General features: G+C 36.1%; 2 protein-coding genes across 2 annotated transcripts; one reads left to right on the top strand and one right to left on the bottom strand.

Moving 5' to 3' along the window:
- Nucleotides 1-11784: 11784 nt before the first annotated feature.
- Nucleotides 11785-13017, bottom strand: LOC129241999 (tigger transposable element-derived protein 1-like). The gene has a single exon (XM_054878562.1). The coding sequence runs from the start codon at nucleotides 13015-13017 to the stop codon at nucleotides 11785-11787; it is 1233 nt and encodes a 410-aa protein (XP_054734537.1).
- Nucleotides 13018-16579: 3562 nt separating this feature from the next.
- LOC129241995 (putative nuclease HARBI1) lies at nucleotides 16580-17255 on the top strand. Its single transcript, XM_054878555.1, has 3 exons — nucleotides 16580-16692; nucleotides 16747-17066; nucleotides 17125-17255. The coding sequence occupies exons 1-3, from the start codon at nucleotides 16580-16582 to the stop codon at nucleotides 17253-17255; spliced, it is 564 nt and encodes a 187-aa protein (XP_054734530.1).
- The last annotated feature ends 2639 nt before the right edge of the window (nucleotides 17256-19894 follow it).

Genomic DNA, 19894 nt, shown 5'->3' with positions numbered 1-19894 from the left:
TTAGTAAACAAGGTTTCCAGTAGCTTCATCTCCACTACCTTCCACCGTTCCTGCGATATTCGCCCCAGCTGGTCGCTGCGGTCAGTGAGTGCCACTATGAGGTGTCTCTTGGCAATTTCACTGGCCGCTACCGCTGCTTTCGACGTCGTAGGTCCTTCGTCTCCGTTTTTAGGTTTAGCCGTCTCGTGCCTGTGCTTCTGCTTTTTTGATGGCCCTGAGGCCTCACTATCCGCAGAACGCTGCCTCTTGATGGCTAGCTCTTCTTCGATTTTGTTCGCATATTTCGGGTTCGAGGCTGCGAACATTGGCTTTGCTGCGTAGAAGGCCCGGCCATTTTTGATCTCCTCTCTGGCCCAAGCCAACCATTCCTCCTCTTGCTTCGTCAGGTTGGACTTGCTGCCAAATCGGTCACAAACTTTGACCGCAGCCTTGTATCGGGCTTTGGCCTTCAGCTTCTCTTTATCAGGCTTGATCCTTGGTCTGTTCTTGCTATCCGAAGCAGCACCATTGGACTTAGCCGGAGAACGCAGAAGAGCCTCTTCCTCAGCTGTATTGATGCTCCCGGCGCTTTCGTGGTCCGAGTCTTCGTTGACAACGGCACCTCCGCGCTGAAGAGCGTTCTGTGTATGTTTGGCAGTGGGATTGCGACCACTGTAGCCTGCTCCCGCTACAATGGAAGTTTTGTTGCTTGAATTTTTATCTGTATTCATCTTTTTCGTACGACCACCTGCTCGACGAGGCGAACGCAGTGGTCTATCTGTATAATGGGGAATTCAAAACGGTCCACCACGGCAGCGCCCCATACCGTGACAAGGCCACAGTTACTTCCTAAGGCGGCCCGGTGTTAGGAAGGCGCCGTTGAAATACAGCCGGTCTGGTGAACCCCCTGGCTGCAAACCATCCAATGGGCACGGTGTCGCATAACACCCTGGATTAGGGGGTGGGCTAGGAGAGGAAATAACGGGATGTAAGGGGTTTGGGGATGGCAAAGGGATCTTCGTCGGTACGGTGATCTTCGCATGGTGATTGGTTGGCCACCAGGTTCGCCGTAAAGCGAATGGATGGCAAGCCAGTCTCCATATGAAGCTTCCCTCTTAGTTCGTGTTGGGTTGGCCCCCATGCTATGGGGGTCAGACCACCACTTAAGCCTCATCCCCACGTCAAGGAGACCAACATGATGAGGAGAATTCTATAAAGCTTGTTCACAAAATAATTTATCTGGAGTTGAGAGTTAAAATATTATCCACCCTATAAAATTCATGCTCAGCTGTACTATTCGACCCAAGTCGGAGAAACCAACTTACCATTTAGTATTTGGGAGATTAACATCACCGAAAACACGCAGATGATTGGAAGCTAACTTATCGTTATGTTATATATGTGCTTTGTAGTTATCACAAATACAACTAGGAGAAATGTACGTAGCAATTAGATATAGAGAGTCCTATGAACCTTTTAAGCAAATACAGAAATAATTCAAAATGATGTAGGCACATGGAGAGTTATTTGAAATGCCCTTAATTTAATTTGAAGAACTTTGGTTACAAAAATCAGAATTAAGCCAAATTTCAACAATAACAGAGACGTCAAACTCTAAATGAGCGCTGAGGGGGCGAATAGTCTCCGACTTGGTGCGAATACCTTCCATATTTTGGAAATAATCCCTTAGTACTTAATTTTTTTATTTTTATTTCCTACATTAATCATTCATATGTCTTACTGACAACTAGTAGATTTTTTAACAATTTGTTAGGAAAATTATGAATTATATTTCATCATGGCCAGTGCCAAGATGAATACAGCGATTACATTTTAGGACAGCAATTACATTTTATACAGAACAGTTATTTTAGCATACGAGAATTCATATTTAATTTAATAGGTCAATTGGTCGGTTTCTCTTCAGACTTCGTAGAGTTCTTATTTCAAGTTGTGAGAGTGTATTGACTTCTTTGTTTTTGTGCTGGTTTATTTCGTTAAAATATCTTGTGGATATCGCTTTTATTTCTTCGTCGATTAATGGTATATTGAACGTTGTATGGATGACATCAATTTTGGTGTACCTGTCGGACATTGTTATTATACGTAAGATTTTTGATTGTTGTCGTTGTACTGTGTTTATGTGAGTTCTTTTTGCAGTTCCCCACACTTGAAGTCCGTACGTCCAGATTGGTTTAATGACCGCCTTGTATACTAAAAGTTTGTTGGAAATACTGAGCTTAGAATTTCTACTTACTAGCCAATGCAATTGTCGAAATTTTTCCTTTATTTGTTTTATTTTCTTTTTGATGTGATCTTTCCAAGTTAATTTTGATTCCAGATGGATTCCAAGATATTTTGCAGATGTTTCAATTAGTATATTTTTATTGTTGAGCTTAATCGGCATAGCAGCAACCTTTGTTCTTGTCGTAAATATTACTTCTACAGATTTATCCTCATTTACTTATAAACTCCATTTGTCAAACCACTTCTTTACATTGTTGGTGTACATCTGTAATTTTGTTGTTGCGGTTGAGAGGTTTTTGTCAAATGGCAATAAAATTGTGTCGTCTGCAAATGTTGCTATAGTTGAATTAGTTTCGTCTGGGAGTGGTATGTCAGAGGTAAATAAGACATATAGCAGTGATGGTAGAACGCTGCCTTGAGGAACTCCTGCTTTTATTGGATGAATATGTGAGTATTTGTCATTGTATTTAATGTAGAAGCATCGATCAGTAAGGTAGCTCTCGATAATTAAATAATAGTTCAGTGGTAATATTGTACTAATTTTATGCAAGAGGCCTTTGTGCCAAACTTTGTTAAAAGCTTTTGCGACGTCCAAAAATACAGCATCGTTGTATCATTTATTTTCCATGTCTGAAATTATTTTTTGTGTAACTAGATGTTTTTGTTGAATAGTTGAATGCTTTTTTCGAAAACCGAATTGATGATCTTGGAATGATGTTTTTCTTGGCAAGTATTGGGGTAATTCTGTCATGTAAAAGTTTTCTGCAATTTTAGATATAGTCGGAAGTAGGCTTATAGGTCGATATGAAGTTAAGTGTGAGCTGTTGGGTTTTTACCCGGTTTTGGTAGCGCAATGATTTCTGCGACTTTCCATACTTTTAGGTACTTTAAGTATTGTAAGCGAAACATTGCATTAAACACGTTTCTAAGAAATATGTAGCCTCAATTGGTAGCTCTGTAAGTGATTTGCCTGTCAGCATTACATATCCGGGAGCTTTTTTATGTTTAATTCGAGTTTTGATGCATAATATCACTTATTGCATGCTTGTTTTTCTTATTTTTGTACGAGTATCAGTATTAACGTTACTAATCGTGTCAATTTATTTATGTTCATCGTTCGATAGGACATTTTCAAAATAATTTCCCAATGTCGCTGATTTTTCATCATTTGTAAAAGCCCATGTGTTGTCATCTTTTTTATAGTGCGCTATATTTTTGCTGCGGTGTAAATCTGAATCCTGCGTCGAGAACTATGTCATTAAAATATATGATGCTACGCTCAATGTCAAGTTGTGTTTTCAAAGGTGTACTTAGAATGAGTTGTTGGGAGATGTGGTTTCGATACTCATCCCAATCAGTCTTGTTTGTAAATATTTGGGGTGTTGTCTCTATAGGGTCAATTTTTGATGTGTAGTTAAGTATTATCGGCGAGTGGTCAAATGATAGTTCATAACTTGGTTTAAGCTTCAGCTGGTTATGGTTAATATTTTTTACTATTCAGAAGTCGATTAAATCTGGAATTTTTTTAACATCCGTAGGCCAGTAAGTTTGTTCACCCGTACTTATAAACCTGCAATTTTTTTATGGATTGCGTTAATTAAATATATACCCTTTTTATTTGTCAACCTTGAACCCCAGTCTGTATGCTTTGCGTCTAAGTCTCCTCCAGCAATGACTATGTTGTCTAATGTCTTAAAGTAATCATCATATTGATCCGTCTTTATCAAGTGTCATGGTGGACAATAGATAGAAGATATTCATATGGGCCCATTGTTGTCAACAATTTGTATAGACGTTCAGGGCCGTAGAGAGCATATCCGGGTCCCGGGAGAAAATTGCAAATGCGGGCCCTTTCTAATTATGTCTAATTCTTATAAATACGTATAATCTCGAGTCCGGGCACCTCTGAGAACTGCGAATTTTTTGTATGTTCATACTTCTGACATTTCGTGCATTGTGCAATTATCTTTTTATGATGTGGCGCCTCAAACGATGCGATGCAGTGCATTAGTTTGTCTATGTTGTAAATGTCTTTGTTATTAGTGTTTGTTTCCAGTTCAATAAAAAATAGTGGTAATGGTTTTTTTGTTGTTCTTTGTGTTATATTAAATATATTTATGACTTTATGACCTTTTTCTCTTAATTCACTATTTATTTCTTCTTGGTCCACAGAAAGATGCATGTTGCGTAATACTACTTTGAACCCCCTCTAATTTTTTGGCTTGAAAGTATGCCGTTTTGTTCCTTTTTTTTTGTTTTTTAGCATTTGATGTATTTGAGTGTATGTTCCTACGTCATTTGCTTGAACTCGTACTTCATTATTTCTTAGGATTTTTAGGACAAAATTGCTATTTGCTATTGCACTTAAAGCATTTTTTTATGTCTTGATGCACTCCACACCTTGCACATATATTGGTGGTGGTTTATTATTATTTGTATTTTTCCCGCTATTTAAATTTTGAGCATAAGTAACAGTGTAACAGTGTTCTGCCCACTGTTCGCTTGTGTATTTGTTTCATTGTTTTCATTTTCGTCATCAATAGCAAGAGATGCAAATTTATTTCTGGACTTTGTATCGCCGCTTAGCCAGTAGTTTGGTAATTTGCTTTGGCTCAAGTTCGGAGGACTTTATGGGTGAGTTTCGTGATCTCTTTATGAGAGGCTGCGGTGTGTTCATTTGCTCATTTAAAGCGTGAGGTTGTACATTAGAAGGTGGGGAGATGGTAAGCAATGGTTTGTTTGATACGGTTGTTGTTGCAGTACTAGCAGAGAACGTAAATTCATAGAGAAGGCGCAGTCCCGGCCCGTTCCTCCTAACAAAATACGGGTAGGAAAATGAAATCAGCACAAGTTAACAGTAAGAAATTAATTAATATGGCGGCCGGAGAGAAATGAGAGGGAGAGAGTGATACGCAAGTGTGAAAAAATGTAGTTTACAGTAGCTTACATTTGCTTGCGTACAGAACAGATTTGTTCATTTGATATGTCCATATGATTTGTATGCATGTTTACAGATTTGTTCTTTTTGGTCTTTTTATGAAAATTGCGCGTAATTGTATGTATGCATGTTTATATACATATATTAGCATAGGACATACAGCTATGGTCAAACGTTTAGCGCACTTAAAAAGAGTTCAATATAATGCTCGATTAAATGATATGAAATCAATTTAAATCCAGTTTTTTTAACACTTTATTGTAAGACAAAATAACTTAAAGTAGACAGTTTTCCCTAGTAAAAATATGATAAAATAGAAGTAATTCTTATTTAGTCATAGTGGGATTTGGACAAAGACTTAGCGCAGTTTTGATTTCTGTAAAAAATATGAAATATTTGTAAGAAATGAGAAAAGATTGTTGACTATTATTATTTACCATATCAATATTTGGTAGAATTGCCGTTATTCTGTATAACTCCATCACACCTGCGTGGTAAACTCTCTATAAACTTTTGGCACCTGTCCAAAGGAATAGAGTTCCATGCTTCCTGTACACCTTCCCAAAGTTCATCGCTATTTTTTCATTTTTTTTGTCCAACCATCGTCTTCACATCATTCCACAAGTTTTCGATTGGATTTAAATCCGGACATTGTGCTGGCCAATCGAGCTGGGTAATATTTTCCTGCGAAAGCCAGTTTTTGACCAGTCCCCCAGTATGTTTGGGATCGTTGTCGTGCATAAATATCCAATTTTTGCATGTTTGACTATTGCCATCTTATAAAGTCCATCCGTAATGTATTTATGAAATATGATATTCCAACCGCCCATGGCACTGCAAGCTTTAAGGTCATTAGGAAGTTATTTGAAATTGATCAAAAGAATTCCAATTTTAAAATTTGCCCAAAATTGAGGGAGACTCATATTTACCCAAGCATTTTCGAAAAAATGAGCGTTTCACGCGCAACACAAGTATTGAGCAATTCGGTAGCGTCAGGTATTGACATGATGTGTAGTCAAAATTTATTTGGTAATGACGAAAACTTGATAAATTTTGCCAAGCCCACGCAGATATTTGTTAAAGAAATGAATGATCTTTTTGATGAACTCGATGCAAAGCATTTCCAGTCATCAAATCCATTAAGGTCTCCTCTGAAGCGGGATGATAGGGGCAAAGTTGAAAGACTATTAAGTTACTTCGAGTTCTTTAGTCCAACGTCTTCAATATGCGTGCATATTCTACTATTAAATGTATGCAAGGCTTTCGTACTGCAATAAAATCGATGCTGGAATTGTGCGAGGAACTTTTTCAACAGCATTAAAATTTAAAATTTATTTTCCTTGGAAAGTTAAACCAAGATTGTCTAGAAAATTTCTTTTATCGAGTCCGAGCTAGTCAGGGTATTAATACTCATTCCTCAGCACACGAAGTGCAGTACATAGTAGCGCGATTGATATCTGATATGACTTAATCGATGTCAATATCGAAGTCGTGTGTGAAATTGTTATAATATAAGAACAATTTCGTAATTCGTGCTTTCACAATTTTATATATTTTTTTTCATTTCAGGAAATGTACAATAAATACCTATTTATAGTATTGTAAAATATATATACTATATATGAGTAGTTAATTTACTTGTTGGTAAAAATAAAAAATAGAGATTAAAAAACTAGTGTTTCAATTTTCTTAAGGATAATAATATTTATTTGGTAAGAAGAACTTAAATGAACATATACCAATAATTTAATTCGACAGGATTTCCTTACAAAATCAATATATTCGTTCAGCTAAATCAAATGAATATCTGCATATGAAAAATCGTTCATATGGACGTGCAAAAGCAAACACGCATATACATAAATACATGCATACAAACTTCAAAGACATACATACAAATGAGGCTGCGAGCACTTCCGACAGAAAAAATATTTCGATTTGCTATTGTTGTCGAGAATTTAGAACACATATTTACATACATATATTGATGCATACATATGTACGGAGCCGCGGCCACTCGACTTGACAAAAATTCAAGATTTACCAAATATTGGCAAATAATTCAACGCGAAATATTCCAATATTGACTATTTTCGAATGGTCGTGAAAATTGGCATATGGGCGGCTCGTTTTATGAATGAAAGTACTTTGCTCGTAGAAATATGAGCTCGAACTTATCAATGAATTTGTTTTTTTGTGCTTTTAAATATTTGAAACTGTTCAGCGCCGTCGCGGGTAAATAATCATGGCGGCAACAGCTACGCCAGGAATGCATTTTGTTCTTGTAGTCGCTAGGCTTAGAATTTTAGTTTTGGAAGCATACACATGTAGAGGCATAAAGTAAGTATGTATATACGAATATTCATTGTTTTGCTTAGAATAGAAACTTTTACGTACATATGTACTTTGTCCCAACATACATATGTATTCATATGTATGTGCCTACATACATACATATGTATATGTACGCGAATAAGGTTTAGATGAGTTTTTTTGCATATGTTAGGAATATGTTTGCATACGTTTGTCTATTTGCTTTTGAATTTTTTATATGTAGATACATATGTATGAGCTGTGTTTTGAGGCAGGTCAAGATTTTGTTTCTGGCCACATGAATATGGATGGTAAATGTTATATCTATTTAGTATATGAATATAAATACATATGGATATAAAAATTTAAAAAGGACACATATTGTCGAATAATAACCGTTGGTGCAAATGAATGGTTTACAAAGCCAATTTTTTATGTGGATATTTTGAAATTATTTTGATAATGCACTTAATATCTATACAATTTAGTTAATTAGATATTTAAAATTTCACATTCATGCATGCATATACTTAGAATTAAGTTATTCATCTCACAAGAAATAATCCATTTGCGCATGCGAAATGCAGAGAACGTTAAATATAGAGAAGTCTTAATGACAGGAAAGTGTTCATTTTCGAGGGGTACTCGTCTCGCGAAGACAATTCACCATAGACACATTTTTCAACAAAAATTAACAGTGAGGGGCTGAATTATGTAAATTTAGCAGCAGTCGATAAGAATTTGTTGGTGATTAGAAGCAAAGAATGTTAGGTAGCTTTTTAATATGACCTATACATTTGAATTTTTCCAAATCATCCAAAATTATATAAATATGTAATGTCTGTCTGTCTGGTGTCTGTAAAACTTTGTTGAATTCCCTTCAACTGAATCAAAATCCTCTATAGCAAACGCTTCATTACCAGGCGCACAGGAAGATGGCATATGCAAATGTAAATTTGTGAATTTATATACATTTGCGCATATGTATATGCCGTGTGTATGTATGCTCACCAGCCACAGCTCAAGATAAAACGGTAAAACTTCTCAAGAAATCCAGCGCGCATTCATTGGCACAGCATTGTACATATACACATATTTACATACATATATTGACGCATACATATGTACGATGCCGCGGGCACTCGACTTGACAAAAATTGAAGATTTATCAAATATTGGCAAATAATTCTACGCGAAATGTTCCAATATTGACTATTTTCGAATTGTCGAGAAAATTGGCATATGGGCGGCTCGTTTTATGAATGAAAGTTCTTGCTCTTACAACTATGAGCTCGAATTTATCAATGAATTTTTTGATGATGAGTTTTTGTTGCAGAGTACAATAGTTGAAACTGTTCGGCGCCGCCGCGACTGTTCAGCGCTATGGCAACTAGAATGATGGCCACTACGCCTGCGTCTAGGACTGCATTTTGTTCTTGTAGTCGCTAGGCATAGAATTTTAGCTTTGAACGACATACGCATTTTGAGCAATAAAGCGAGTGCCCTGTGTGTGCGGTTGTATGTACATGCATATGTGTATATTAATAAGCATTGTTTTGCTTGAATTCAATTCACATATTTATATTTGCATATGCCATCTTCCTGTGTGCCTGGTAATGAAGCGTTTTGTATACAGAATTTATTGATTTGATCAATTGAACGTACATAGATAGATATAGTTAGGGCATCAAGTGTGCATCAGAGAACTGCAAGCGGTGGTATTTTTCTGACTTGCGATCCACTCACAAAAAAAGCGGTATCAATATGTACAACCAACGCAAACTAAGCGGTGTTTGCGCTGAGCAGAACCGCAACAGAGCAGTAAATGTTCTATGTATATCGTTTGTACATCCGAGTCTTTCTTTGTTCAGTCTTTGCTTCGTTTATAACTACCGCTTGTGCGATCACTTCGGCTATGCGGTGCTGCATATGACCGCTACCGAATGACAAAAATACTGAAAACACCGCCTGCACAAATAGATCATAACACACAAGCAAAAGAGTGCCGCTCGAAAGAGTCCACTTTCTTATTTATGTTTTTTTATCTTTGTTTTCGTCGGCAGTGCATTATCACTCTACTTGCAGATATGTATATATAAATGTGCATGTGATTATATGTTTATTTTTAAAAGATTTATAGTGGCGGAGAATTCAAATTTTATTGCTGAGAAAATTTCTTTATATCTTTATATACATATACATATGTAAGTATCTTTAGAAGTAAGTTAAAAGAAAAATTATTATTTGTTTTTGTACGATAAGTAATTTGTAAAAGAATGAATTTGGTTTTCAATTTTTATTTTAAAGTTCATTTTATTTTCTGTCATAATTAATAGTAATATACAATATATATAATAAAATAATATCACTGCTTCAATAAAGAAAAAACTTTTCATTTAAAAATACTGCTACATATGTATGTATTTATAAAAATCCGTTTTTTCCGTGCGCTGCTATCTCACTATTTGCAAGGGATGACGACGCGGTGTTTGCGGTATTTTCCTCATTTGACAGAGTTCACACGTCACACCGCTTAGCCGAAGTTGAATATACGATTGCTTTCAAATCTAACACCCGAGTATACGAGATATTCATACACTCAGCAATCGCGGTAATAGCGGTATTGATCAGCACACACACCGCTCTTTTGCTTTCCGCTCAAATGCGTGAAGCAGAGTATTGAAGCGGTGTGCAAGCAGTAGCAGTACACCGCTGCAGTTCTCTGGTGTGCATATACGCACATGCACATACGTCGATGCATATGCAGAAGAAGTTGTTTTAGCATTTGCAGGAATTCGATCATTCGAATATTTACTCCCTAATTATTGCATGAAATATGATAAGGCGATGCTCGTGAGGTAGGTCATGTTGCTTCAGTGCACACATATGCGTGCAACACTATATTTAATAAAGATGCAATTGAACTTAGTTGTCCCATATATGCAAATACGTTTCTTTGAAGTTTTCCTTTATTTATTTTAAAGTTTTATACTATCTAGAAAATGCATACATACAAATGTATGTATATTATTATTCCCTGTAATAAAATGTAAATTGAAAAGAAATTGGTTTGCCAAAGGAACAAATAAATGCATATTCAAATGTAAATACATATGTATGTCGATATACCAAAACGCTTGTATGCTATGAATTAATTTCGACTCAAAAAATTAGTAAAAATTCAAATTTCATCAAATTTGTTTAGTTTTAAATTTACTAAAACGCACATACCAAAATGTGAGAGGTCGTTTTATAATGTATTTTTTAAATTAAATCAAAATATTAAAGTTACTTTGATTTGATTTGGCGCATATAATAATTTCAATCATTTTTTCTTCATCACCTTTGTTTGAAAATACAAATTGAATAAATTTTCGTTTACCAAGGGAACATAAAAATGCACAAGCAAATGCCTTGCAAAATGCCGTCGGCATTCGTCAATTTGATTTCATACAGAAACCAAAAACTGAGCAGAGCCAATGTACTTGTACATAATTCACTGTAATCAGCTCTGTTAAGAACTTCCCCGCTGTCGAGTTAAGCGAGGTGAAATAGTGTTCGCTGTTTCACTTAATTTTTTACAATTCACACTATTCGTAGCTCGTGAGAATTCTCTATATTTAACGTTCTCTGTGTGTATGAGAGGTGTATGAGCTGGGTTTTGAGGCAAGTCAAGATTTTTTTCTGCCCACATGAATATGGATGGTAGATGTTATATATAATATATTCAACGCTTTGTAGTACAGTAGGTTCTGTTTTTATGCGGTAGATACGTTCCGCAAGAAACAGCATAAAAAAAGCTACTAGTTCTATAGTAAAATTGTAGATACGTTCCAAAGTGCTAAAACCGCATAAACCTGAAATAATGTAATAAAATCGCATAAAAAAGGGCACTAGTCCCATATTATAACTATAGATACGTTCCATAGACCACATGAATCTGAAATAATTAAATAAAATCGCATAAACAAAAAATTGTATTTTTGAAAATTATACCTTTATTTAAGAAACGTCAGAATCGAAAAATAAATTTAAGTCACAAATAGAATCAGACAATACCCAGATGTTGCGCATTCGTTTAGGACTTGGCGTAAAATCCCTTCCGTCACTTGAAGAAATGTACACGTCTGATCTGGATGGTGATGCAGACGGTTCCATACTTGTAGGATTAGCATTTCTGATGTAATCTGTGATGAGTTTTTGCTTAGCTGGTTTAGAATCTTGTTTATACAATTCCCGATAGGTCGACATGCATAAATTAAGTTCACGTTGGAATTTCAAGGCCCGCTCAGTATCTGGATCATTGGTCAGATAATATTTTCTAATTCCCTGCACATCTGAATTCCTTTTCGATTCACATTTGACGTAAATGGTGTTATTTCATCTTCCGATTCGATGTCTTTTCCAGAATCACCAGCAATGATTTCCATTAAGTCTTCATCATTTAGCTCTGCGTCCAAAAGTAGCTCATCAATATCTGCGCTGCATAATGTTTCAAACCCCTCTGCACCAATTTCATGACCTAAAGATATAATTTCTGATATTGATATTTCTTCTGATAGACTTCCGCTTTGATTGCATTCTGGCCAAACCGTTTTCCAGCAAGTATTTAAAGTTTGTGGTTTTATAGCTTTAACTGCCAAGCCAGCATGATTTATGCAGTCCAAAATCGAAAATTTTTTCCAGGCATCCGTAACTGTTATCCCTTCATTCTCTATCTTGTCCAAAATGTGCTGAAAGGTGAACTTTAGATAATGTTTTTTAAAATTGCAGATAATGCCCTGGTCCAATGGTTGCAAAATGCTGGTTGTATTTGGTGGGAGAAACACTATCTCGACATTGGCATGTTCAATATGCGGATGACCTGGCGCGTTATCGATAAGCAAAATCACTTTGAACTCGAGACCTTTATCCAGCAAATATTTTTTAACTTCCGGCACAAAATATCGATTAAACCATTCTGTGAAAATTGCAGTAGTCACCCACGCTTTTTTGTTGGCTATCCAATGAACAGGAAGTTTTGCCATGTCTTTACCCTTCAGCGATCGAGGTTTTAGTGATCGATTTATAACTAAAGGTTTTAATATCCGATCCCCGGACGCATTGCTGCAAAATAAGAAGGTGACTCTATCTTTTGCTGCTTTAAAACCGCTTGCAGATTTTTCTGATTTAGCAATATAGGTACGACTAGGCATCTTTTTCCAAAATAGCCCAGTCTCGTCGGCATTAAAGACTTGATCTGGGCTATATCCTCCATCTTCAATAATTTTGAGGAACTTCTTTGGAAAACTTTTAGCTTCATCATCATCTGCTGATGCAATTTCACCGGTAATCTTTACGTTATGAAATGCATTACGCTTTAAAAACCCAGTTAACCATTCTGTACTGGCTGAGAACTCTGCTATGTTGTGATCGCTGGATGAAATAGTAGGATCCGAATTTTTCAGCTGCTCATACAATCGAAGTGCTCGTTCTTTAATTAGTTGGCCATTTGTGGGGATTCTCTTCTGGTTTAAATCTTCCAAAGAAATTAATAACATTTTCTCTAATCTTTCTTTTGTACTACCTCTTGAATACGACGCTTTTTTAGCATTTAACTCTGTTCCACTAATTACCGATGCCCTTATTGCGGCCTCATTCTTCTTAATTGCTCTTATAGTAGATTCACCAAATTTAAAATGTCTCCCAACAGATGCATAACGTTCGCCTGCTTTTAAGCGGTCCAAAATTAAAATTTTAGTTTCTAGGGAAATTGCATTTCTATTCCTTTTTTCTTTTTTGTTGGACATTTGTGAGCAGGGTTAAATAACCTTTAAAATTTAAATTAAATTGTGAATGATTAAGAAGCAATTTGAATATAAAACGCTTTTACTTACACAAAAACAGCTGATAATTTAAAGACTCGTCCGTTTCTCTAAGCAGCCAGTTGATTAATAATCTTCATTCTTTCAAAAAGCACGCAAGCAAGCAAAAGCAAAAAAATAACTGTACAATGTATGTACATACGTACATACTTAGAAGTAAAATAACAACAACAATAGAAGATCAGCAAAAAAAATAACTGTGCAATATTCATGCATATGTACTAAGAATTAGAATAACAACAACAATAGAACATCAGCAACGGCAAAACAGCAAAAGAAGCTAAGCAAACACAGTGGGGCTAGGCCGCACAACAATAAATAAATAAATAAGCAAAAATTTTTTAATTTTTTAAAAAACCGCACTATTTCAAAATCGCATAAAAAAAAGCCGCATAAAAACAGAACCTACTGTATATGAATATACATACATATGTATATAATAATTTAAAAAGTACAACATATTGCTGAATAATAAACTTTGATGTAAATGAATGGTTTACAAAGTTATTTTTTCTGTTATGATATTTGAATAATTTTGATAATAGACCTAAATTCAATACAATTTAGTCAATTAGATACCTAAAATTTCATATTCATGCATGCATATATTTACTTAGAATTACTATTATTATTATTTATTAGAGAAATATGAAATATAACACTAATTGATAAAGCACACTAGCTACTTAGGCCTACGGTGCTATTGCGTTACTTAGAATTAATTTATTCATCTCACAAGAAATAATCCATTTGCGCATGCAAAATGCCGACGGCAAATAAGCATGAAAGAAAAATGTACAAGTCTTCTGTTATTTTCTTTTCCCTAACACCAAATCATGGCATTTTACATTTCAATGCAAACGCTATATTTATTTCTGTTGACTACGCTCCGCTATGTTAACTCTCTTCTGTTAACTTCCTACCCTCGTTTTGATGTGTTTTGACATTTAACCTGTCCATTCGTTCCTGCGCCTTCTCTATGAATTTACGTTCTCTGGTACTAGTGCACAGAATTGATGTCGTTGTTGATGATGAGTTGGTTGTGGTTGTTTTTGGCATTCCGTTTGTGCTCACGCACGTTGTAAGAGCGTCATTAAACGGCTTAGCATGAAGGTTGACTCTCTCTACGCTTTGCGGTAATCCTGTAGAGTTAATAGAGTGGGATGTCTCTATTTCATTTGCTTTCTTTTGCATTGAGTTCGCGCGCGTAATTGCCGGAGTGCTCACACTTTCAAAAGTCATCGTTTTTGTTACAGGCTCACTCGCGGATTGCTTTCCTCTCCGCGTAAGAGAGTGCCACACACTCATCTTGCCTTCTGATTATTTGTTTGTTCACTGTTTTTATTTATTTTTTATTTTAATTTCTTAGTTTATTTATTAACAAGAAATTGATTGCAGGTATGTGTGTAACACTTGCAATTGCTATAGGTGAGTCTCTTTCTCTTTTAAGCAGTATTAAATACAAAACACAGTAGAAAAGCTACTATTAATACGGATCGAAATCAAAAACACGTCCGAATCAACGCACAGCTGTCTCAGTTCCTAGTACCTTATGTACTCGTAAATTTAAAATATGTACTAAGGTATTAAACAATAAATTTCCTACATATATTTAGTCTTTAGGGTGAATAGGATAAATGGATGCCCACGCGTGGTATCCACTTGAACTAAGAGTCAAAATTCGTCCATTGTGATACCATGCAGGGGACAACAGAGGGAAAAAGGAAGAAGGAGCTTTGTATTAGGGGATGATGACCAACAAGGGCTAATTACCCGGGCTAGCTGACCCGGCAAACGTTGTCATTTATTTCTAGTTTCTACATGAATTTTAGTATAGACAAAAAGTATCGTAACTTACTTATTATAAGTGTGTAAGTATATGGTATATGCGCGAAATGGGCATGGAGCGCTATGAACGATAAGGGAATATAAAAATAACAAACTATAACTATAGTTTATTTCTTAAAATTACATATCACATATTAATTACGACAGTAACACTAACAAACAACATCAACCTTTAAATGCTATAGCGTGAACAATATTTTTTGTTAGCCCATCTTTAGCGAGCACAAACAAACTTTGAAGCAACGGTTGCAGCAACGTGTTGCCTTTGTTTAAGAAACACGTTGCGACAGTTGCTTCAATCTCAGTATTGTGTGTAACTGTGGTGCAGGAAAGGTACAAGCGGAAGATACGTAAAATTAAATTTTTTAAATGATCGACGAAATGCGTAAAATTACTTCTCTTATTATAATTGACGAACTTTTGTACGAAAATGAGGAAGAAGAGATGCAACAAAAGAAGAGAAAAAAAATCTGGTCCAAAAATTGGCTTTTAAAAAAATCGAATTTTCGAACGAGAGGCTGCTGAAAGAACTGAAGGAAAATGAGCCAGCGGACTATAAAAATTACATGAGGATGGACGAAGCCCTGTTTAGAAAATTGTTGGACTTCGTAAAGGCCAAAATAACGAAACAAGATACCATAATGAGAGAGGCAATATCAGCAGAAATTAGACTGGCAATAACTTTGCGGTATCTTGCAACAGGAACCGCTTTTGCGGACTTGAAATTTTTATCAATTTTATTGTATAATTTTTTAATTGTTCGTATGCTTTTTTTCTAAAATTTTTATTTTTATATTTTTCACTACTTATATCCCACAGCTTTCTCAAATTTTTATATTCGTTAATAAAATTAACATAATTTTCATTATTTTCAATTGCCATTTTTTCCTTTTTCACTTTATTTTACTCCGCACGAACCTTCTTCTTTGCTTGTGTTCAACGAACTGAACGAGTAAAAGCAGTAAACAATGATACACACGAGGCAACGGTTGCAGCAACCTATCCCAAAAATCAAATTTATTTGATATTTCAGGCAACGGTTGCAGCAACACGAAAATCATTTGGCAACACAGCTACACACGAGGCAACGGTTGCTTCAACATGGCCGAGTTGCTGAAACGGTTGCCTGGTGTGTATTTAGCTTAACATTCGTGCACCGATCAACAACCATACGAAGGAAAATTACGCGACACATCAATCGTATAAGCTGAATCGCATTGAAACAAACGAATGCAGACGAGTCGTAGTTTATTTTCAATTCACAATAGTTTTCGAGTTCCACATTGCTTTGGATCGTATTTTTAGGTCACAATAGATGTGGAACTGTCAAAACTGCTGAAAAACTATAAAATTGCAAATAAAATACAAATATAACAAATAAAATATAACAATGGATCCGACTTTTTTCTTATATGTGAGTTCCAGTGAAAGAGATGGAGAAGAAAAAATAGTGCGGAGGCAGCTAAGAGAAAAGAGCAATTCTTTGGCACTCCCAAACACAGCGTAAGTATGTAAATAGTTAATTATTCTAGCTCAATTACGAACTTTTCGTTGCAGGTTCCTTAAACGATTCCGTCTGACCAAAGAGGCCTTCGAATTTGTTCTACAGGAAATAAATTTAACGAAATCAGACACCAAAGCGGTGCCTCCAGTGCTACAACTGGCAGCTACACTTTCACTTTTGGCTAGCGGTGGGTACCAGCACATTGTTGGCAGCGACTATTTGATCGGTATGGGCCAGAGCACTGTTTCGAAGTTAACATCCCACGTCCTGAAAGAAATGGAAAGGAAGTTATGCCCGCAGTTAATACGATTTGCGCCAGAAGATTCACTTGGCTGCAAGGAGTGGTTTGTGGAGCAGTACAAAGTACCTGGAGGTAAATACAGACAACTTAAATTCTATTTTTACTAATTATAGTAAATTTTTAGTTATAGGGTGCGTTGATGGCACTCACATCGGCTTGCAAAAACCTACAGCAAACGAGCACATGTACTTCAATAGGAAAGGCTATCATAGCATCAACGCAATGGTAGTAAGTAGCTATTACAATATATTGCTTGAATAAATGTGATATTTGTTACAATCTTTTTACTAGGTTTGTGACCACACCTACAAAATTTTAGCAATCAATTGCCAATACGGAGGTGCAGCTCACGACTCCTTCATTTGGAAACATTCAGACCAGAGAAGAGTTTTGAAAGAACGATTTCAGGACAATAGGCAGGATAACTCATGGCTTTTAGGCATGTTCCCAATCCTTCAAATCTTCGCAACGTGTATTCCACTGATTTTTTTACTTTGTAACAGGGAATTCTGGCTACCCCCTTGAACCATGGTGCATAACCCCTTATAGAAACGCTTTGGATGGTTCAAGTGATATTCACTCCAAGGCAAGATGCATTATTGAAAGAAGCATTGGGATTCTAAAAGGGCGCTGGAAAATTTTAGGATATGGCAAGAGAGGACGATACCATCCTACAAAAGTGGCAAGATTTTCTAACGTATGTGCTGCATTAAATTTAAAATTAACTACAATCCTCACAATTATGACTCTGACCATTCACTTGAAATCGACGCCGGTGAAGCAAATCATCTCAGTACAATAGGCCAAACAATAAGAGACCAAATAAAGTGAAATAAAAAGATATGCAAATTAATTTTTTATTTATTTTTATCACATACTTTATTTATCACATAAAAATGTTCGTCAGTCGTAAATACTTAAATACTAAAGAGTACAAAAGTAAATCACATAAAATCCAAAACCTTATAAAATAAAAAAATCTCCAATGAATACTTGAAACTAAAATATAAAATAACAGGTACTTATTTCCTTAAGCTGTTGCGTAGGGCTTCTAGTTGCAGTCTTTTAATTTCAAGGTCAATCTCGCGCGTTGCTTGCTGGATGCGATGTTTCTCCTCTTTTATTGCCAGCATTCTCTCTTGCGCTAGCACTACTCTGTCCAATTTTGAGGCCAAACTCCTTTGGAATTCATGCATAGATTTAAAATTTTCTTGGAGCAACACCAGCTTCTCGTCACTTCCACTCTTTTTCCCCGGTGTTCTGCTTCGCGGAGTTTTGGTGCAGACAGGAGTGTATATTGATGGGCCTGGTAAGGAGGTGTGACAAGAGTTTGCCTCCTCCTCATTACATTCACTGCCACTGATGTTGTGTGGTGTTCACGCACTTAGGGAACTTCCAAATGCTGGAACATTTTGGATTTCCTATACACAAGCCTCAAGTCCAGCTGCTTCGATTAGTATCTCCTCACTGGCAGTAATCACCTTTTCGGTAAAAGGTCCTCCACCAGTCCGCTGTTTAGAAGCCTTGTTGAAAGAAAGCTTTTTTTTTGCCTGATACTTCTGATCAGCAAAAACCTATATAAACCAAGAATAATAATAAGTTTTCATAATATTGTATATCATTTATTTACACACCTTCCTCCACATCTTGGCATCTTTAACTGGGGGCCCAATAGCATTCAATTTCGTTGCCAGCTCCTCCCACAGTCTACCTGTCGTATATTTGCCTTGCGCGGTATTCAGCAGTTGGTTTTTTGCCAAGCCGGGGTTGTTGGCCATATACTCCGCCATCAGATCTTTTTGGGTGGGGTTGAGTTTATTAAAATTCGTCCTATAATAAATTTATTATAAAAACCATATTTAATTATATATTTTTACAATTTACTTACATCTTTTCGAATGACAGTACGACACAATTGTCATGATACGAAACTACAATAAGAAGGTACGTTCACGTACGCCATACTCCGAAATATGCATTTCTCAGTGATGAGTGGTACGTTCGCGAATGTGATGATTCGAGCCCTGGATGCTTTAATCTAAGCCAAAAATAGACATCGTTTGGCCTTGGGATTTGTTGATTGTCATTACAAATGCCAATCTAATCGGAAACCTAATTCGTTTGAATTGAATTGGCACATCTGTCGGTATGATAGGAAATATTAATATATTTTCACCTTTCAACTTGCCATATAAAATGCTGGCTTCGATAACGTTTTTCATCAATTTTCGATTCACTAATCGCGTACCGTTGCACAGCCGTGGCGGGTTTAAATTACGAAACAAGATAATTGGAGATCCAACCTTCAATTGTAAATTATGCAGTGGCATGCCTGGCAAATCCAGTGAGTTCAAAAATTCTGTGGGAAAATTGACAGCTTTGTTGGCATTGCAAACTGTATCAATAGATTTGTATGATACCAAGTTCCCTGGCAACAACTGTTGTATCTTCAAATTTAAATTGTCAACGTTTGCATTTTTTGCTGCTTAAATAGCTCTTTCTGCAAGCCACTGATGATTTATGTACTGTGTGTGTACATCGGGAAATATTTGTTCAATGAGAGTATTTTGAGAATCAGCGATTGTGCAGAAATCGGTCGGTAATTTTTCGTATCCAGTTTCATCTGTAGCAACTTTTCCATCACCGATATCTAAGAGTTGTTTTGAGAATGTTTCAGCAGATGGATCTTGAAGCATTTGAACTCGCATATTTCCTTTCAGCTGTACTTTTTCAACATTACGCCACAATGGAGATGTGTTTAAGCTAGCGTTGATCTCATCAGCGTATGTTGAACGTAGAATGAGAGAAGTGTTTGTCTGAAATCACCTGAAAGCACCAACAGAGTGCCGCCAAATAGTTTGTCGATGTTTTTAATATCTTTCAATGTCCTGTTCAACGCC

Source organism: Anastrepha obliqua, chromosome 3 (assembly GCF_027943255.1).
Source record: "Anastrepha obliqua isolate idAnaObli1 chromosome 3, idAnaObli1_1.0, whole genome shotgun sequence".
In the NCBI taxonomy this organism is placed as follows: domain Eukaryota; kingdom Metazoa; phylum Arthropoda; class Insecta; order Diptera; family Tephritidae; genus Anastrepha; species Anastrepha obliqua.
The sequence above is the reverse complement of the archived record's forward strand: the minus strand, read 5'-3'. Positions and strand labels throughout refer to the sequence as shown.

Coding starts and splice junctions, on each gene's coding strand:
- LOC129241999 (XM_054878562.1), bottom strand. CDS start 13,017: ATGTTATTAATTTCTTTGGAAGATTTAAACCAGAAGAGAATCCCCACA.
- LOC129241995 (XM_054878555.1), top strand. CDS start 16,580: ATGGATCCGACTTTTTTCTTATATGTGAGTTCCAGTGAAAGAGATGGA. Junction 16,693..16,746: donor TTGGCACTCCCAAACACAGC/GTAAGTATGTAA, acceptor TTTTCGTTGCAG/GTTCCTTAAACGATTCCGTC. Junction 17,067..17,124: donor GCAGTACAAAGTACCTGGAG/GTAAATACAGAC, acceptor TTTTAGTTATAG/GGTGCGTTGATGGCACTCAC.